The 18,330-nt window shown below is 36.4% G+C and overlaps 2 protein-coding genes across 7 annotated transcripts in view; one reads left to right on the top strand and one right to left on the bottom strand.

The window, feature by feature from the left end:
- Positions 1-1,759: 1,759 nt before the first annotated feature.
- Positions 1,760-14,885, bottom strand: LOC121413251. Of its 3 annotated transcripts, none has more exons than XM_041606002.1 (8): positions 14,803-14,885; positions 11,330-11,493; positions 10,319-10,557; positions 8,408-8,526; positions 7,848-7,892; positions 5,847-5,966; positions 3,763-3,873; positions 1,760-2,086 (listed from the first exon to the last, which is right to left on the bottom strand). In XM_041606002.1, the coding sequence occupies exons 2-8, from the start codon at positions 11,452-11,454 to the stop codon at positions 1,988-1,990; spliced, it is 858 nt and encodes a 285-aa protein (XP_041461936.1). In that variant the 5' UTR covers positions 11,455-11,493; positions 14,803-14,885; the 3' UTR covers positions 1,760-1,987. The 3 variants fall into 3 exon arrangements, with proteins under 3 accessions (XP_041461936.1, XP_041461937.1, XP_041461938.1); XM_041606003.1 differs by having other exon boundaries at positions 14,795-14,870; XM_041606004.1 differs by lacking the exon at positions 5,847-5,966.
- Positions 14,886-15,072: 187 nt separating this feature from the next.
- LOC121413252 (ubiquitin carboxyl-terminal hydrolase 16-like) overlaps positions 15,073-18,330 on the top strand; it is a 32,599-nt gene continuing 29,341 nt past the window's right edge. For all 4 annotated transcript variants that reach the window (XM_041606005.1, XM_041606008.1, XM_041606006.1 and 1 more), the window contains exon 1: positions 15,073-15,220. The gene's annotated coding sequence lies outside the window, so the exon portion shown is untranslated. The remainder of the gene's footprint in view (positions 15,221-18,330) is intronic.

Genomic DNA, 18,330 nt, shown 5'->3' on the forward strand with positions numbered 1-18,330 from the left:
ATTTTACGCACTTGCTGAATTTCCTCTGCATTCAATCAAGTACTTGTAATGGTTATTGTTGGTCAATTTTCACATACATGTATTATATATGATTTTAAAGCTTAGGAAATGAATTTTCAAGCTCAATGAAAATCTCAATATTCATTTTGGTCGACTTATTGTTGGTTTTGGGTGTCAGGTCACATATTGTTGTAGTAATCCTAGATTGCATTTCAACCTTCACAATAGAGAATTAAGGCACTAGTTAGTCATATACAGTACCCTCTATCAACATCGTCATAGCCATATTCATACTACACTGGATGGCAAACTATTTACCAACCAAAACAATTAATAATGTGGTAACACTAATAGAGCGTTGTTGGCTCAGTCGGTAACGCGTCTGCGCGACGAACCAAAGATCATGGGCTTGAGTCCACCCCGGTTGACTGAAGCCAATGCGTTGTGTGTAAACGTCTCTCCCATGTTTCATGGATGCAGGCTATGTTACAATGGAAAAGCCTCTGTCCCTCGGATAGGATGTTAAATGGAGGCCCCGTGTAGAGGAGAGTCACCACCTTTGCACGATAACAACCCACTGCACTATTCGTATAAGAGTAGGGGGTAACCCCGGTGTAGTGGTACACCCGCACTCCCCGAATCAGCTATATCGGGAGGGGAGACCTGCAGGTCATAGTGATTCAGTTCGCTTTTCGCCTCCCAGGCACAGGTGATGCCAAACAAATAATAATATCAATGTATATTTTCAATGATAATATGAACGAAAAAAACAACAACCAACAAATGCAATAATAATAATGATCTTTCTTTATCAAAGTCAATATGTCCAATTTTATGATATGATATGTAACTATAGCTATGAGAGAAATTGTTGCAGGTAAGTAGCATCATAGTTTTGACCAACATGTAACTTATGTACAAATAAAAAGGCTTCTATATGCCACAGTGCATTCATTAAGAAAGCTGTTTTACCATGTCAGTGTGTATGAATGAGGCTATGATATACAAGAATGTGACTTCTGTCATTTCAAACAATCAAAATGATGCATTTGAGCTCCCACTCAATTGATACAATCTTCTGGTGGGTGTTTCATAAAGCTGTTCGTAAAATTACGCACAACTGGAATTTGTTCTTAGGTCCTAAATCAATTGATTTTGATTTGATTGATTTAAAGTATATCACAAAGCACAAGAAAGGATCACCAGTTGTGTGTAAAGCCATTTGTATCTTACAAACAGCTTTATGAAACACCCATATCATAGAAACCTGTATGTATTACCACAGTCTGTCAATATACATGTAAAGAGCACCTACTCCTATAACCGGGCCGGTGCCCAGGAGCCCACCGTGCATTTACCCATACTCACGGGACAAGGGTAGATTATGGTCAAAATAGCTAGCAAGATAAATTGTGAAAACAGAAATTATGCACTTACCACGATTATATGGATGATGGTCTAACGAGTGGTAGTATCCTGACATCAAGGCTATGATTATGATTCATAACAAAAATGGCCGATCGAGACTGGGGTAGAAGGAGAGAACTTTTTGTTTTTTAGAGGTTCCAGTTTGTGCCTTGATGTCAGGATACTACCACTCGTTAGACCATCATCCATATAATCGTGGTAAGTGCATAATTTCTGTTTTCACAATTCATCTTGCTAGATATTTTGACCATAATCCACCCTTGTCCCGTGACTGTATGGGTAAATACACGGTGAGCTCCTGGGCGCCGGCCCAATATGTGGGCCGCCGCTCCCTGGGTTACTACTCCTAATGACCTGCCTCCCTTCGGCTGTCATTATAGACAGTGTTTGACTTCATATCATTGACAACTGGATATAATCTACTGATGTATAATTGATCATGAGGATATAGCCTTCTCATGTATCATTGATCATGGGATATAAACTTCTGATGCACCCTTCATTATGGGATGTAATCCTCTGATATATGTTTGATCATGGAATATGATCTTCTGATGTATCATTGATCATGAGGATATATCTTTTTTAACCATGACCTTGCCAGGAATCTTGATCCATCGAATGCTTCAAAATACTCGTCTATCTGAGGATGCTGGACCTTGGGAGAGAAGAAGACAAGAGAACAAGTGAACACATTGAGACAAATTGGTGATATCAGAGCTTATCAAAGGTCATCAGAGTGAATGGTCGTGGATGCCCTATTTACAAGGACATGAATATTATTTTCTTCATTTTTGCCATAATAAACATGAAGGAACGTGCCCAAAAGAAAAGCAGCCATGCCCTTAAACTATTGAAATTTAAGGTTGAATATACCACAAACTATAAAAAGAAAAACTAAGCATGGATGATTTTTTTCAACCTGGGGTGGTTTCATAAATAAGTTCTTTAAGTAATATAGAACCTTAAGACCAGAATGCACCAAGCTGATCGGGTGTCACAATAAGTTTGAATCACACACACGTATGTCCAAGTTTTTTTGTTTTTTTTTGCAAAGAAATGGAATGACAAAATGTGAAAGGCAGAGCAAGAACCATCTCCCAGCCTGCCCACCAGCTGTATTTACTTCTCCATAATCACTAGATTTTTTTTTTTTTTTGGGGGGGAAGAGGATGATTGGTCTAGTCAGCCATCTTCCCACCCACAAGAATTTATACTACAAGAGATTGTGGTCCTCTTTGCAAGCAAAGGGTGAATGTCATCTTCATCCCGGAGGGCACTTACATTGACGAGTAAAACACATAAAAACAATGTCTTTTTCAAGATAGGGCACGTTATGTACGTAACGTAATAAGGGTGTAAAAAAACACTAAAATAATGAAAAAAGGGTATCTATTTTCGCTAGGAAGGCTACTTGTTTAAGGTCAAATAGGCGAGGGTATACAAAATTAAGACTATTTTGCTTTATAAGAATGTACTTTTTCCCCACGAGTCAACACTACCTGTTTAGAGTACAGTTTGCGCGAGGTTTGGGAGATGGGGCTGTACTAAACCCTATGATGTAGGTAAAGGAAAAACCAACGACCGTGACATAACAATTAAAATATCGCTGTACTTGTTTAGGGGTTCATTTCAGGGTATACTTGCCAAGAGTACTTGTTTCCAATACTTGTTAAGGGTAGGGTTTCACACGCTAATACTGTTAAGGGGTGCATTTTCAGAATATGGAAAATCTGTGTTTAGGGTGCTTTTCGAGACCCCATGATCGCGCATGGTATCCACTTGTCAATGGAAGTAGCCCCTCCAGGTCTTCATCATTGATGTTTATGCACCAAATTTCTACCAAGTCTTAGGTAAATAATTCAATATCTTTGTTATGAATAATTTGAGGAGGAAATGAAATTTAATACTCCATAGAGGTACATGTACAACTAAAAGTCTTCTTTAATTTAGACCGTGTCCTGACAGCGGCTCATGATGTCAACTTTTGAACAGTATGTTTACCTTTAATACTTTTCCTAGATATTTTCATGTCTAGGCAAATACTTGCTTTGATGTATCATTTCTGAACACCATAAATGCTCAAACAATATTAGCAGGGATTATTTATGGAGTCTCTCATGATAAACATGATTTATGAATAGATATGTTTTTATGATTTACAGGATTTTCTATAAAGCATGAAGTCAATAAAAGGAGCCCAAGAATAGTTCACCCAGTTTGATAGTCATTCTAAACAAAAAGTTTATGTTTTTCAGACATGGAAAAATAAATGACTGACCAACCAATTTTTATTATGACGAATTGATTGTCATCCACCATGGATCTCCCTACCTTTATAGATTGGACGCCTTGCAGCAATTCTTGTGTGATATAAGCAGTAGTGAATGACTGTTTATCTAAACTGTGTACCAATAACAAGTAGTTTGGCTGGTGTCTAAAATGCTGCAGAAAAGTGGGAACAGGGGCAGAGATGTGCAATATCAAATATGGACAAAACTAGAGGCACGTTCAGACTTTGTATGACAAATCGATACAAAACAGCGCAATGTTTTGTGTACATCAGAGTGATGAGGTGAGCAAATGTCTAAACATTTTTCGTCCTCAGGACCCTGTTAACACAAAGGTTGATAACGGATTCTAAATATGATAGAACACATCTGATTGGTTCCTGGTTAAAGTCTGAAACAAATTTTCATGGAACAATGATCTTGATTTGCCATTGCTAATTGACTGCAAACCTTCACACTATGGAGTCTAGTTATAAAGAAAAACTGTGAACCAATCAAATTGAAAGGCAGCCATGTGGGTTTGTCTGCAAAGCTTTATTTTCTATTTGAGATATTGAACATTGATGAACATATTGAATAGTACCATTGTACCATGTCTTATAACCGTTGATGAGCCATGTTGCATCTGTTTGTTACACCATGCCTGAACTAGCCTCTATGAACCAGTAAGTCTTGGGGTTAAGACAAGTCTGCTGCTGCAACCATTGTTCCTTTCCTGGATCTGAGTCTGATGCATCACTCTGATGGAAGCAAAGCCATAGAGTGGTAACTGTCGATTGCTCAACAGGAAATCCAAATAAATATTTTAGTTGGATATTATTTATAGTTATGTAACTTAAATAAACAAAAAAATATATAGAGAGAGCTGTTTTACATATGATGGTGGGCCCCAAGTCTGCGCACCTAACAATTTGAGTTAAGATGAATTTCTTCCTATTTCATAAAATCTTTCAGTTGATAATGTTCCTTACATCATAATGAGTTAGTGTGCCAAATATCTCATAAAAAATGAAAGAAATATATGATTTTCTTGGAAAAAACCTCGGGCAGTCATTTTCAGATTGAAAAAAAAAATGGTACCCCATGTCTGCGCACTCATTCACTTTGCACACGATTCGGGGATTTTGATGACAAAGGCTGCATTTTGAGGCTGTCACATGAAATGCCCTGAATTCAATATTTTTCCACCATTTTGAGTCAGATTTTTAAAAGAATACCTGTCGATGTATTGCATGTGTAAAGTTCGCGCTCGTTGCGTATCTTCTTTTACTAGAATCGCGCAAATACGCAGGTGCGCAGACTTGGGAGACCCCGCAGACATGGGGGAACTGACCATACAGGTTTTCAGTGGCTTACCCGATGCCATTACTGTTTTGTCTACATGCAGAAATTTAAGCTTGATATAACTGCCATAAACAGTATATAAGTTGGCATAGAATATCTTAACAAAGATTCTTATGAAAAAAAAATGTTTGAGACACTTTACCAAAGAATCTGCCAATTATGAGAGGCCTTTGAACTCTGTTAAACCAGCAAATTGATCTCTCATACGATTAGATGGAAAACAGATTTGGCATTTCAACTTCTGACATCAATATTCTTATAGAGCAGGGGCTTTCTTTTATCACAGGAAAGTAAACAATGATTGTGCAGCACCCTTGTAAAAGCTCCAATAAAAAAATCATGAAATAGAAATTCATAAAGGAGATCTAATCCAATTGATCAAAGTACAACAATAAAAAACTACAATGTCTTTCAATCAAGTTTGTTACATCTCCTTTATGAATGATGTAGAATATTATTCAATAGTAAGTCAAGCCCACAGAGAAGAGTGCTGTCACTCATGATGTCAAACATGCGACCAGTGCATGGTGGTCACTGCCTGTCTGCATCAGTAAGTCTGTCTGTCTGAGTGTCTGTGTCAGTCTACCAGTCTGTCTGTTTGCCAGTCTGTCTGTCTGTTTGTCTGTCTATCTGTCTGTTTGCCAGTCTGCCTATCTATCTATTTGTCTGTCTGTCAGTCTGTCTATCTGTCTGTCTGCCAGAGTGTATATCTGTATGTCTCTCTTCCATCCTTTCTTTTTCTCTCTGAGGACTTGACAGATATTCTCATATTTTCCTACTTACCATGGTTTGAAAAGATATAACTTCAAGATCTTCTTCGCTATTGTAGACAATAACTGGGACAGGTACATGTATATCACGTATATCAAGCAAAAGAGCATAGAATGGGGCATTCACAGTGTGCTACACAACATTGGAAAGATGGAGGGAGGGGTGGGGTCCAGTGCAAGCAGTAAATAATAAAGAGGAAAAATACATCATGAATATTCATGTAACTTAATTTGAAAAATAAAAGGCTAGCTGAGGAAATTATGGATACTCATGCAAAATAGAATTGGAATTGTAGAATAACAAAAGAAATAATGCAAGATTGGATTGAGGAAAGGGGAGACCAGACCAAGGGAAACAAAGTAGCATGCAAAATAAATGAATAAACAAATAAATAAATAAATGAATAAATGAATGAATAAATAAATAAATAGAAAAAAAATAAATATAAAAATAAATGAATAAATAAATAAATGAATAAATGAATAAATTCAATAAACAAATAAATAAACAAATAAATAAAAACCAAATAAATGAATAAATAAATTAATAAATAGAACTACAAAAAGTATGAAACATAAATGAAGGCAAGTGCAAAGTCTTCCACGTTTTTTCAAAGACAAAAATAGGGTGATTGCATCAATAGACTTGTGAATTTGACTTCCATGTGATTTGTAATTATCTGATTATCATATTATACATCTCTCCATTGTTTGGATAAAAAAAATAAAGTTATTCTTTAAAATATCATTCTTTAAGAATTCATATTTACTTCAAAATCATCATGAGTTTTCATCATTATTAAATTTTAAAAGGTACAGATTTATGACAACAACTCTGCCATCAGAAGAGTGTTGTGTATATGTCTTGCTTCTGCAAGGTATGCAATACGGAAATCAGAAAACAACCCATGCAGCCACATAAGAAATGATGAAAAGAGTGGGATTATTTCTAAATATTGGTAATATATCTTACTATTTTCTATTCAAAATTTTTCAATCAGTACCAAAACTCTGTATTTTCTGGGTCAATTATCAAATGAGGAACATTTTAAATTTGAAAATAAAACAAAGTACATGAATATAAAATAATACTAAAATTTGCAATAAAAAGCCATGTATTATAATGAAACCAAGCTGGACCATGGTGAAAATATGAAGAAAAATAATAATAAACTAAGAGACCAAATGTACCAAATTATGATGATAATGTAATTAAATTAACAATTGAAACCAATAATTTCTCCATGCCATTCCACTTTCCAGTAACTTTAAGATGATTTCCTTGAATTATTAATATCAACATGGCTTAAATAAAGTATTTGATTAAAAAAAATTATCAGAAAATCAATTTAAAAGTAAATATTGAAAAAAAAATCTTGAATTAATCAAGTAAAAACTTTTTCATTTCATTTCTGTACTTTTGAATACAATCTGACAGCTGAGTGTTGATCATGTATTTGAATAATACCCTACTAAAAAAGAGCCATGCAAAACAATATTCACTTTCATATGAGTATCGTTTTAAAATTGACTTGGAGGGGAAGAACAGCTGCTTTAAAGGTAAATGCTAGATTTGGTAACGATATCAAAAATGAGTTCGTACAGAATCCAATGAAATGACCACCAAAGTGTCTGTTTGTATAAATAAAACGTACATGTATGTGCCAAAGGATTCTGGAAGAAATTGTGTAATTGCTGAGAAATCAGCAAATAAGCACAAAATTTGGGTAGAGCGTCGGGCCCGACATTCAAAGCAATAATTATACACTGTCCCACGTGCGCTTATCTGTGTTGGGGATCTTCGGTGTGAACATTTTTCAGCGTAGATTTCAAGATTTCACAAAGTTCAGTTTATGTAACTGTACCAGATCTAGATCCTCGATGATATACTGACAATTAAGCCTTGTTTTACAGACTTTCTCATGAAATCAGTGTTTACTGCAACTAATGGAATTTCTCTTTAAAGAACATAATTGTTATTATTACTGAACAACAAAAACAAATTTTTACTTACTTGCTGATCTGGTGGTATATTGTCTTTCAGCCATTGTGCTGGGGCCTGGAGGATGAAAAAATGAAATAAAATATTGATATGTGTGATCACAAACACAACATACTGATAACTAATAAAAACAATGTTCCATGGGGAAGCTAATTCTATATGATGTTAAAAATTAAGAAGTCTAAAAATTGGTGGATTTTAGTAACCGCATATATCCAGGCATTGTGAAAGGGGTCTAAAAAGTTGTGCGAGACTTGAAGGAAAAAACTCATGAAACATCATGAAACTTGCATTTCAGATTTACCCCGGGATACATAGCGTTAACATTGACACTGGGTGATTTCAAGTTAGTGTTGGTGATAGTGTTACCCAAAATTTTGTTTTCCCTAGTTCCAACACCTAATATGAGTTTACAACCAATTATTTAAACCACACCCAGTGTATTTCATCCCAGAACAAACTATATTTCAAAAGTGGTTTGGTGCTAATGTAAACATTGGTCTGACACCAACACCAATAGGCCGACACCAAACTTGAAATCACTGGAATGCTCATACACCTAATTTTCTTACCGTAGCAGTTAAATCCCAACCTACGATAACACCTCTGTATCCCATTCTTTTATGTCTAACCACCTGGCCTATCCTGTATCTAACATGACGTGGTCTGGGACTTCTCTTCTCTGTTGAACCTGTAATCAATAAATAAATAAAAAATTGGTCATATATTAGCCTGGGGTGTCACATGAAGGCGATTAAAAAATAAAACTTTAATTTTATACAAATCCAAATCAAATTTTATTTTTTGAAAAAGAAATCTATTTTGTCCATTTGATTGTCGGCCCAGCAGCCACCGTGCAATGCCGGATCTATCCCTTAAATCGATGAATGCAAACAGGGTAGCAGCAACTCCTCCCTATCTTTTAATGTGTGTTTGGTATGACATGGCCAGGGCTTGATCTCCTGAACTCCCGCTAGTGAGACTGAGACGAACGCTCTACCAACTGAGCCAACACATCACTACATCAGTCAGATCATAGTCACAAGATGCAGGCTACAAGTATTGTATATTAATCAATGGATATCACATCAAATACCTTCTCCCCTTTTTCATGCATCATACTTTAAATTTGGTACTAAAATGTATACAATCAGATTCATATCAAGAGGTTCAAAGCTCCATCTAGTATTCAATACAATTAAAACCCAGCCCCTATAAGAATAGATTAAACAGCTATCACGAGAAAGAAGCTATCAAGTTTTAAAAGCCTCTTTCTATAAGTAGTCCATTCACTGTTTAAGTGCTTTATTTTGCTGGAACCTTCACACAAAGTGACAAAAGAGCGACTAACTAAATTTATGTTGATGAAAGAGTTGGTTCATTATTGGTTGTTTTAACTCATTAGGAAAATCTTGAGCAGCGTTCAATGAAAGGAGTTGTTGGACGTTTTATCCGACAACTTCCATTTTATCTGGCAATTACCATAGTACATGTACATGTAACACTGCTTCTTCGCCAATCAAGAACAAGGAAAATTGTGCTCTGACATTTTGTCAGACAAAAATGTTGATGAAACACCCCCGGCTCTTTATCCTACCATGGTGTCAGTTCTGTTCCCTGCATTGATTTCAAAATTCAGAAGAGTAAACAAATTTTTTTTTTCATCCTGCTCCAGGTTTTATTTGAATCTTAAAAATAGTAAAATCCATGTAGATTATAGAACTGATATTTACTATTAGTTTTAAAGGAAAATAAAGGATTTCATCTGAATTCAATACACTCCTACTTGTCACCCTATACAACATAGATTCCAAATAAGACTGCTACAATAAAACAATCTTCCCCGTCGAATTCCTGTCCAATCTCATTCTATAAAGCAGCTCAGTTATCACACCAGTATATTCATAGTCTAAGATATTGAAGCAATGCTGACAAGTGAGCGTGTTGAGCCATTTGTCCAAAATACATGGAACAATCTACCTAATTCTATCAAGAATACAGGTTCATTTGCCCGTTAATGCCCACTTGCCAGCATTAGTCTACAATTCTCAGCTATTTTGTTGCATGGTTATAACTTGCAAAGCACTTTTTATTATTTTGCAAAAAATGCAAAGGAAATGGCAAGCGGTAGGCCTATTCATGGAATAAAAACACTGACAAACTCACGAAGGAGAACATGTTTTTTTCAAAATAATTTGGATAAGATACTGTCATTATTATTATCATTATTATTTGTTTGGCGTCACCTGTGCCTGGGAGGTGAAAAGCGAACTGAATCACTATGACCCGCAGGTCTCTCCTCCCGATATAACTGATTGGGGAGGATGCAGGTGGACCACTACACCAGGGTTTCCCCCTACTCTTATATGAATAGTACAGTGGGTTTTTAACGTGCAAAGGTGGTGACTCTCCTCTACACGGGCTACACAGTGTCTAGAAGTTAAAAGCTGTATGGTTTTAATTCAAGAGAACAAAGATCTTACCACCGAAATATCCATTGCTTTCCCTGAATTTCAAGACTTCATAAGCAGGTGATTCCCCTTCTGGTTCATTCTCATCAAAGTCACTTGTTTTAGAAGATGCTCCATACATCAATCTTTCACCATAGTTTTCTATGTGATCAATGAAGTCAGCCATTGTATTCCATGCATTAAGAGCTCTCTGATTCCACCAGTCAGGGTTGGTAAACTTACCATGCCATGAGTGTAGTCTGGTAAGCAATCTAAGAGATAGAGAGAGTAAATGATAAGAATAATAATTATGGTGATAGTGATAATAATGATGGTTATGCTGATGGTGATGATGATGATAATGGTGGTGATTATGGTGGTGATGATGATGATGATGGTGATGATGGTGATGAGGTTGATGATGGTGATGAGGAAGATGATGGTGATGATGGCGATGATGATGGTGATGATAGTGATGATAGTGATGAGATGGTGATGATGATGGTGATAAAAGTGATGACAGTGGTGGTGATGATGATGATAATGATGATGGTGATGATGATGCATGGTGATGATGATGATGATGGCAACAGTGATAACGATGATGATAGTGATGATGGTGGTGATGATGGTGATGATGATGTTGATGATGATGATGTTGTTGATGATGATGATGATAATAATGGAGATGATGATAATGATGAGAATGATGGTGACGATGATGCATGTTATATTAAATCAAGGAAACTTGGTGAATGGTCATCATTTCATTCTTCACCCCCTCAAAAAAAAAAAAATAAATAAATAAAATAAATAAATAAATAAATAAATAAACAAATAAATAAATAAAAAAATAAAATTCAAAAAGAAATAATAATCATCATCATCTTCACACTAAGTAGTTTTCAGGCAGGCATTTTATCAAGTAGCAACACCTAAAATCACTTTTAAACAAAATGAAATCAATTCATGAGATTTAATTTGTCTATGGATTCCTAAAATTGATTTTAACAAACAATATTAAATAATGAATCATAGGCCTACCTCTCAATTTCTATACTCCTCTGTGCACTTGTTGATGGTTTCCACTGAGTGAGGAAATACTGAGCAGGAACAATGAGAAGAAGAAGAGCCAGTTGAAGATAGGTACCTCGGTTTAGCCCTGGCATCTTGGAGCGTTTCTAGGGCTGACAGGTTTCTAAACGAATCTGAAAGGGGGAAAAAGCAGTGTTCCATAAAATATTTCACAGTTCATAGTCTATCACCACTTACATGCAATAAGCACATTCCTAATCTGTTTTTGTCTCCTCTTTTTTTACATCTCTTTGATCATTGTCTGCTCTGAAAACATTTTCTATAAAATTGTGCAGATTTGGTTTCCTCTTCATTTTTCAGGAAATAGTTTCTACTAGATAAAATAAAAGATAAAACAACAAAATGGGAGAGACTGGCATTTTTTTTTCCTGGAAGGGAAGGGGGGGGGGGATTAAAATACCCTTTTAGAGATTATTTATTATAAGAATGAAAATTGACTTTCATTCATTTATCTTGCATGCCAACTTGATGGGTCCTAATCATTGGCGGCGGAAGCCAAAAATTTTAGGGGGGGGCCACCAAAAATTTTTGGACCAGCAAAAATAAATTGAGGGGGACACAGGCCAAAAAATTGACAAGCAAAAAAAAAAAGTCATAAGCTAAAAATTTAGGGGGGGATCGTCCCCCCAACTCAAATTTAGGGGGGGACACGCCAACTCAAATTTAGGGGGGGACACGTCCCCCCCCCGCTTCCGCCGCCTATGGTCCTAATTTAAACAAAACAGAGATGTAAATCTGGAAGCTGTTTCATGGAAGTTGTCAGTTCTAATAATTTTGACAGTGAATTCCTTGGTGTCACCTGACAGAGATGCACTGCATCTGACTGCTACTTTTATACATGTAGAACTGTCAGAGAATAACAACTTGTCAAACCACTGACATTTATCAAAGGGGTACTACCGGCTGAAAATAATACAATGACAATCTTAGAATTAAAAAAAGGCAAAATGCTCAATTCGTTTATTTCCAACTCGTCCACTCATCACATGGTATACCTTCATTTATTCTAATGCCATTCCGCAAATCAACATTTCGTCTTAAAATCATTTAGTCCAATATCACTTTGTCTATAAATCCAAAGATTGTCTATGACCATTTCATCGTATGACCAGTTGGGATTATTATATCCATTTTCTTTTCATTCATTTCCCAAAATAGCACTGAGTTCAATTAGATTAAGTGGTATGGACTAAATTGGCTACTGGACCACCTGGTTATTAGGCGGAATGGTGAGTGGACGAAATAGCATTTAGACCATGTGGATAGTGGACGAACTGATCTGATTGTAGACCAAATGATAGTAGACGAGTTGTATATTGGACGAATTGGCATTAGGCATTTATCCCCCCCCCTGTCATCTATCCTTCCTCGTTGCCCCCTTTTTTTAAATCTGTATTTCAAATCTTTCCTAGCTTTCTTTCCTTCTTTCTTTTACTTTCTTTTCTTTAAATTTCCTTCATTATTTCTTTCCTTAAACTTTTCTTTGCTTCCTTCTCCCTTCCTCTCCTTTTTGTTTTCATTGTTTCTCTCCTTCCATTTCTCCTCCCTTCATTCTTTCCTCCCTTCTTTTTTCCTTCTAATTTCTTTCCCTTATTCTTTCTTTCTTTCCCTTCCTTCCTTCCTTCCTGTTTTTCTTCTTTCTTTCTTTGTTTCGTTTGAACAAAGAAATAAGGAAACATACTTCTTTCTCCATTCTTTCTTTCTTCCTTTTTTCTTACTTTCTGTTTTCCTGTCTCTCCTTTATTTTTTCTTTAAAAATGTAGGCCTATAATTCATCTTCCATTCCTTTTTTTCTTCTTTCTTTATTAATTTCAAAGAATGACAGAAACATTTATTCTAACTTTTTTCCCTTCATTTTTTCTTTCTTTCCTCCCAATTCATCTCTTCACTTTCTCTCCTTTATTCCTTCATTCACCCTCCCTTCCTTTTCTTTAAGACTTTATAATTTCTTTTTCAAGTCTAACAACAATGTCATTGTGTAGCCACAATTCATAACAAAAATGGCCGATCGAGACGGGGGTAGATAAGGAGAGAAATTTTCGTTTTTTGAGGTTCCAGTCTGTGCCCAGACAGTAGAGGCGCACGGCCAATATTGGAGACTGTCTCCAATGTGGGAGATTATCTCCAATATCAGAGACTTTTGTAAAGAATTTGGGTATCCAATTTCAGAGTCAGAGACAGTCTCCAGTTTTGGAGACCAATTTTCTTTGTTTACATTTGCGGCAAAAGGATTACCTTGGCGGCAAATAAAAATGTGATAAGCAGATTCCTCATGAAAAATTACCCCTTTTCACCGTCTACTTTAAAATAAAAATCACCGTCTACTTTTGTTTTGATAAGGATTTTTGTTGTCGATCACATACAAAACAAATGGGCTTCTGACCTCAGTGAGACAAAATTTTTGGTGGAAAAAATCATGCTTTTGTTGGTGTTGTTTCTTTTGTCCTTTTGCAAAGCAAATCTCCAATATGGGAGATTGACTCCCATATTGGAGAGAGTCTCCTATATTGGCAGTGCGCCTCTACTGCCAGATGTCAGAAAAACTGCCACTCGTTAGACCATCATCCATATAATCGTGATAAGTGCTTGATTTCTGTTTAAACTATTTATTCGGAGAATTATTTTGACCATACTTTTTACGCTTGTCAGGTGAGTATGCCAAATTGCACGTACTACGATCCTGGGCTCCCGACTGCTACGCGGCCGCGAGCCCCTGGCATGCCTGGGTTACCTCACTCATTCAATGAACAAGGTTATGATATAACCTTGTTCTCACTTATATCTCCATGTGTGGCAAAATAAGGGTGGCAATGTTTGGCTTATTTTCTCTTTTTCGTTGGGGCAAATGCTTGATTTTTTACACTGACAGTTTCCATTACACTTATTATTAATACAACTTGGCTCTTATTTAAATTTGATTCTTTAAATCATTTTTTTCTTAATTAAAAATAGAGATCAAAAAATGAAAATTTTCTTGCCATATTACTTTCCACCAATAGAGGGCGCACACAAATATATGCCCAAAATTCAAGTTTTTGAGCGCGCTGGTGAATGAAAAAATTATTCCCAAGTTACTAATGAAAAATAAATTGCAACTGTATGGAAATTAGTAATTTTGGTCACAAAAGTGATATTTTAATGATTTTTTAAAGTGTGTGCTCTGTACAACATTGGCATACCATAGTCCTACCTCTAGATTCCCCACAGGCAGGGTGGTAGCAGTGAACAAGTGGGTTACCTGAGCTCGAGCTCAGCCACTGAAACTGCAGACATAATTTATAGTTAGTGGGACACAGCCCAATCATAAACCTTCATTTAATCCAATAATAGAAGCAATACAACGAATTTTTGAAAATCAAAATCCTCTTTTATCATTAAACTACATTATTTTTACGGAAATCCTGATCAACTTACGGACTCACCTTTCCATTCCTCATAAAACCCCTGCAAAATCTCCTGATTAACTTCCAATCAATCAAATTTTGCCACGATAACATTACTCGATATCCTTTTCAATAAGGATTTTTTTGAAATGGAATAAAATATGTAAAAATAAAAATTATAATAATTCATTGTCAACAATATAATATAAACTATACAAAGTATTTATTTTCAGTCTACTTATTGCTTTTAAACTTAAAAAAAATAAATATATATTCTTTACCGACTAATATTGATTCAATAGAGTGTGAAAAAGAGGATGGTACAACTTCCGAGAGGTCGTTCGGGGTTGTTTTATTATACCGTGATTTTCGTGAAGTCTTGGTTTTATATGACTGGATTAATGTTGTTCTAGAAATCTAAATGATTATATCCCTATCTTGAGCTGTTGATATTGTAGTGAGTATTTCCATATCTTTTTAAATCCTCGTTTGTTTTGTGTTATCGCTCTTTAAATTGTCGAATTTTGACTAGTCTATATTTCTCTGGTTGACTGAGAATGACTGATTTGATGTGTGGACTGCGCGTGCCTGGCTGCAGTGCGGGCTATGCTTTGGTTATGTATGCATATGTACGTGGGTATGTGTGGGGTGACTGGATGTGGACTGTGGTGCAGTGCGATCGTGGATGTGATTGATAATGATACTAAAGTATTACTAATTACTATTGACAGAGATGCCAAGTTCAAAGACCAGCTTCTTCTTCTTCCTCCGCTGATCCCGGAGATCTACAGCTGGTTGCTGTATAGACCAAAAGCTTCGGTCTCTGTTTTGTTGGTTGTTCAGCTGAACTTCGTTGGCTTCACTCACCAAATACAGAGACCGAAGTTCTAGCGCGATCTGTACAGGGACTAAATGGCCATATGTTTATGTACTTAAGATCGGATAAAACGGGGAAGTGAATTTGCGCGACAGCCGAGGTAAGTCACTGTTTTTGTTCCTTTTAACTTCATTTTTCTCCGTTTTTTGGCAATTGATGCCAAGAGGGAATATAAATTTGCACTCTGGTCACTATAATTTTCGAAATTTTTATTCATTAAAGACAAAAATTGAAAAGCCCCGATGGGGGGATTTTGCATTGCAAGTCCCCTAATGGTGGCTGCACGATAGCGAGCCGTCTGTGTACGAGGAGAAATATAAAAAAAATGTTAAAAAACTCCTCGAAACAGACGGCTGCCAGCTGTCTAGTTGCTGTATTGTTGCATAAATGATTATAAGGGCACAAAGCACTTCCACAGAGTAGTATCGGTGATACAGTACAATTTAATACACATTCAAGAGAGAGAAGAGAGAAAGGAGGTACGAGAGATGTGGATTTTGTGCAGGAAGAGTAAGAGTTTAGTGGTCAGCTTGTCATGCATGGAAGAAGATAGTTTTGGATGGACAGGTAATAGAATGGATTTAGCATAGTCTTCACAGCAGTCTTGGGAAAATAAGGAGCAGATCGATGCAGGAAGGCCTAATTTTCTGACTTCTTCTTGAAGTTCATCACGCTGAGTGTCAAACACATGGCATCTAGCTATGAAGTGGATGGTGTCTTCATCACCTTGATGACATAGGCGACAAGTTGGAGAAGTAGCCTTCTTTATCAAGACGAGCCTGCACTGAGTTGGGTACGTCTGACTCACTAACTGTGACCTGATGACAACAGCCCGTCTTAGGAACTGGGAGCTACTGGAACTGGGGTAAAGTGTGTTTGCCGCTGGTAGATCTATGTTCCTCCACAACGAAAGAGTAGATTTTGCGTGAGATTTTCTGTGAATCTGAGTGAGATCACAGACATTGTGTACAATGTATATGGGGATAGGCTGTGATAGTTGCGTGAGACAGAGATTTGAGGGAATGAACAAGAGTCCAAAATGCTTGAGTCTCACGCATAATGCGTGAGACTGTAGCTCTGTATTGATAGACTGATGTCAGAAACCCATGGCCATGAGGTTGAGCCTGGGGCTGAGCGAAGTGCAGTGTGCTGTGCAACGCTGGTGCTGTTTGCATTTAGGCCCCACTTTTTTTTAATTTAAGGGACAGCCTGGCTGGGGCCCAGGTGTTGTTAGCCAGGCGGCTTCTATTCTAGAGAGTAAAAATCATTTACTGACGTAAGGTTACTCTCATACGAAGCCAGGGGCCGATTGCACGAAAAGGTCTTTGCAAGGACCGTCTTTCGTGTCGCCCATATTTATGATGCGCCATGTGAAACGCATTTAAATAAATCATCTGCACACGTATTTCAATAGTCTGTTAAAACAATCAAAATATTTGTTTATAAAATAATGTGATATATCATTAAATTGTATAAAATTGGATTTAAAAGCAAACTAACGAATCTTATTCTTTATCATAAATTTCAGAAACACCCCTCTTATAGCGTTTCATAAAAGATGGGCGACACGAAAGACGGTCCTTGGAAAGACCCTTTCGTGCAATCGGCCCCAGGTCTTCCTTCTCATTGACCCACACATAGGAAGCCAAAATCTGAAACTTTCACCCCCAAGATTTCTACTTTCCTTCTAAAAGATCTAGCCCTAAATCATGTACATGGGATAAAACTTCATTCCCGACATTTCTATGCTCTCGTTGTTATTTTTGAATAAGAATTCATTAAAAAAAATGAGAAAAATATTGTGGAAAGACGGAAGAGACTTGCCCAATGTTTACGCCGCCATCTTGTTTCCTATTGTTCTTCACCAACGTTACCTGATGTATGCGTCTGTAACGTTGGCGAAGAACAATATCGCACCATCTGTTTAGAAATAATCTTTTCCGAGGCGCAGTGTATTATTATTATCACCCCGACTTTAGCTCTAGCTGCCTTTCAGCGCTTGGTGCATTCAAGGAATTAATCCTGCCGGGTACCCATTCACCTCATCTGGGTAAAGTGCAGCTAGTGCTGCAAGTCAGGCGGCATGTTCGGGTTCGGTTCGGTTTGGCAGGGTTCGGCAATTTTTTTCTGAACTTTGGTTCGGTTCGGGGTTGGGCAATAAAAGCCAAATTAAATTTAACATATAAAAAATAAAGATCGCTGACCCATAAACAAGTGATTAGTGAGCGGCAGGATGATCTGTCATATATTTATAATAAATTTTGTTTCTAAAAAGAATAGTTATGAAAATTGTTGAACTTTCTTTGGTTTTAATCTTTAAACAAAAAATAAGTCATTTCTACTTTCATTTTTAAAATGAAAATTTAAAAAAAAAGAAAAAAATATTGATAATGAGAGAATCAGGACAGAAACAGAATTACAAAGATCAGAATATTTTTTTTCATGATTATTTCATGTAGCTATTATCATGATCGATTACGATGTCATTGCCAACGCAGCTTCTCAAATTGGAAAGTGTTGATCGGGAATCTCGAAACAGTAGACAAACAACCTCCACTCAACTGTTATTATACCAGTAAAATTCACATTCCAAAGAATATGAGTGTTTTAGAAAGTCCCTATTTTCTGAAAAGTGGTAAAATCTGGTCAGTTGATTACTTTAAAAAGATAAAATATCAGTCCATTCTTGG

This window comes from Lytechinus variegatus, chromosome 4 (genome assembly GCF_018143015.1).
Source record: "Lytechinus variegatus isolate NC3 chromosome 4, Lvar_3.0, whole genome shotgun sequence".
NCBI classification, from domain to species: Eukaryota; Metazoa; Echinodermata; class Echinoidea; order Temnopleuroida; family Toxopneustidae; genus Lytechinus; species Lytechinus variegatus.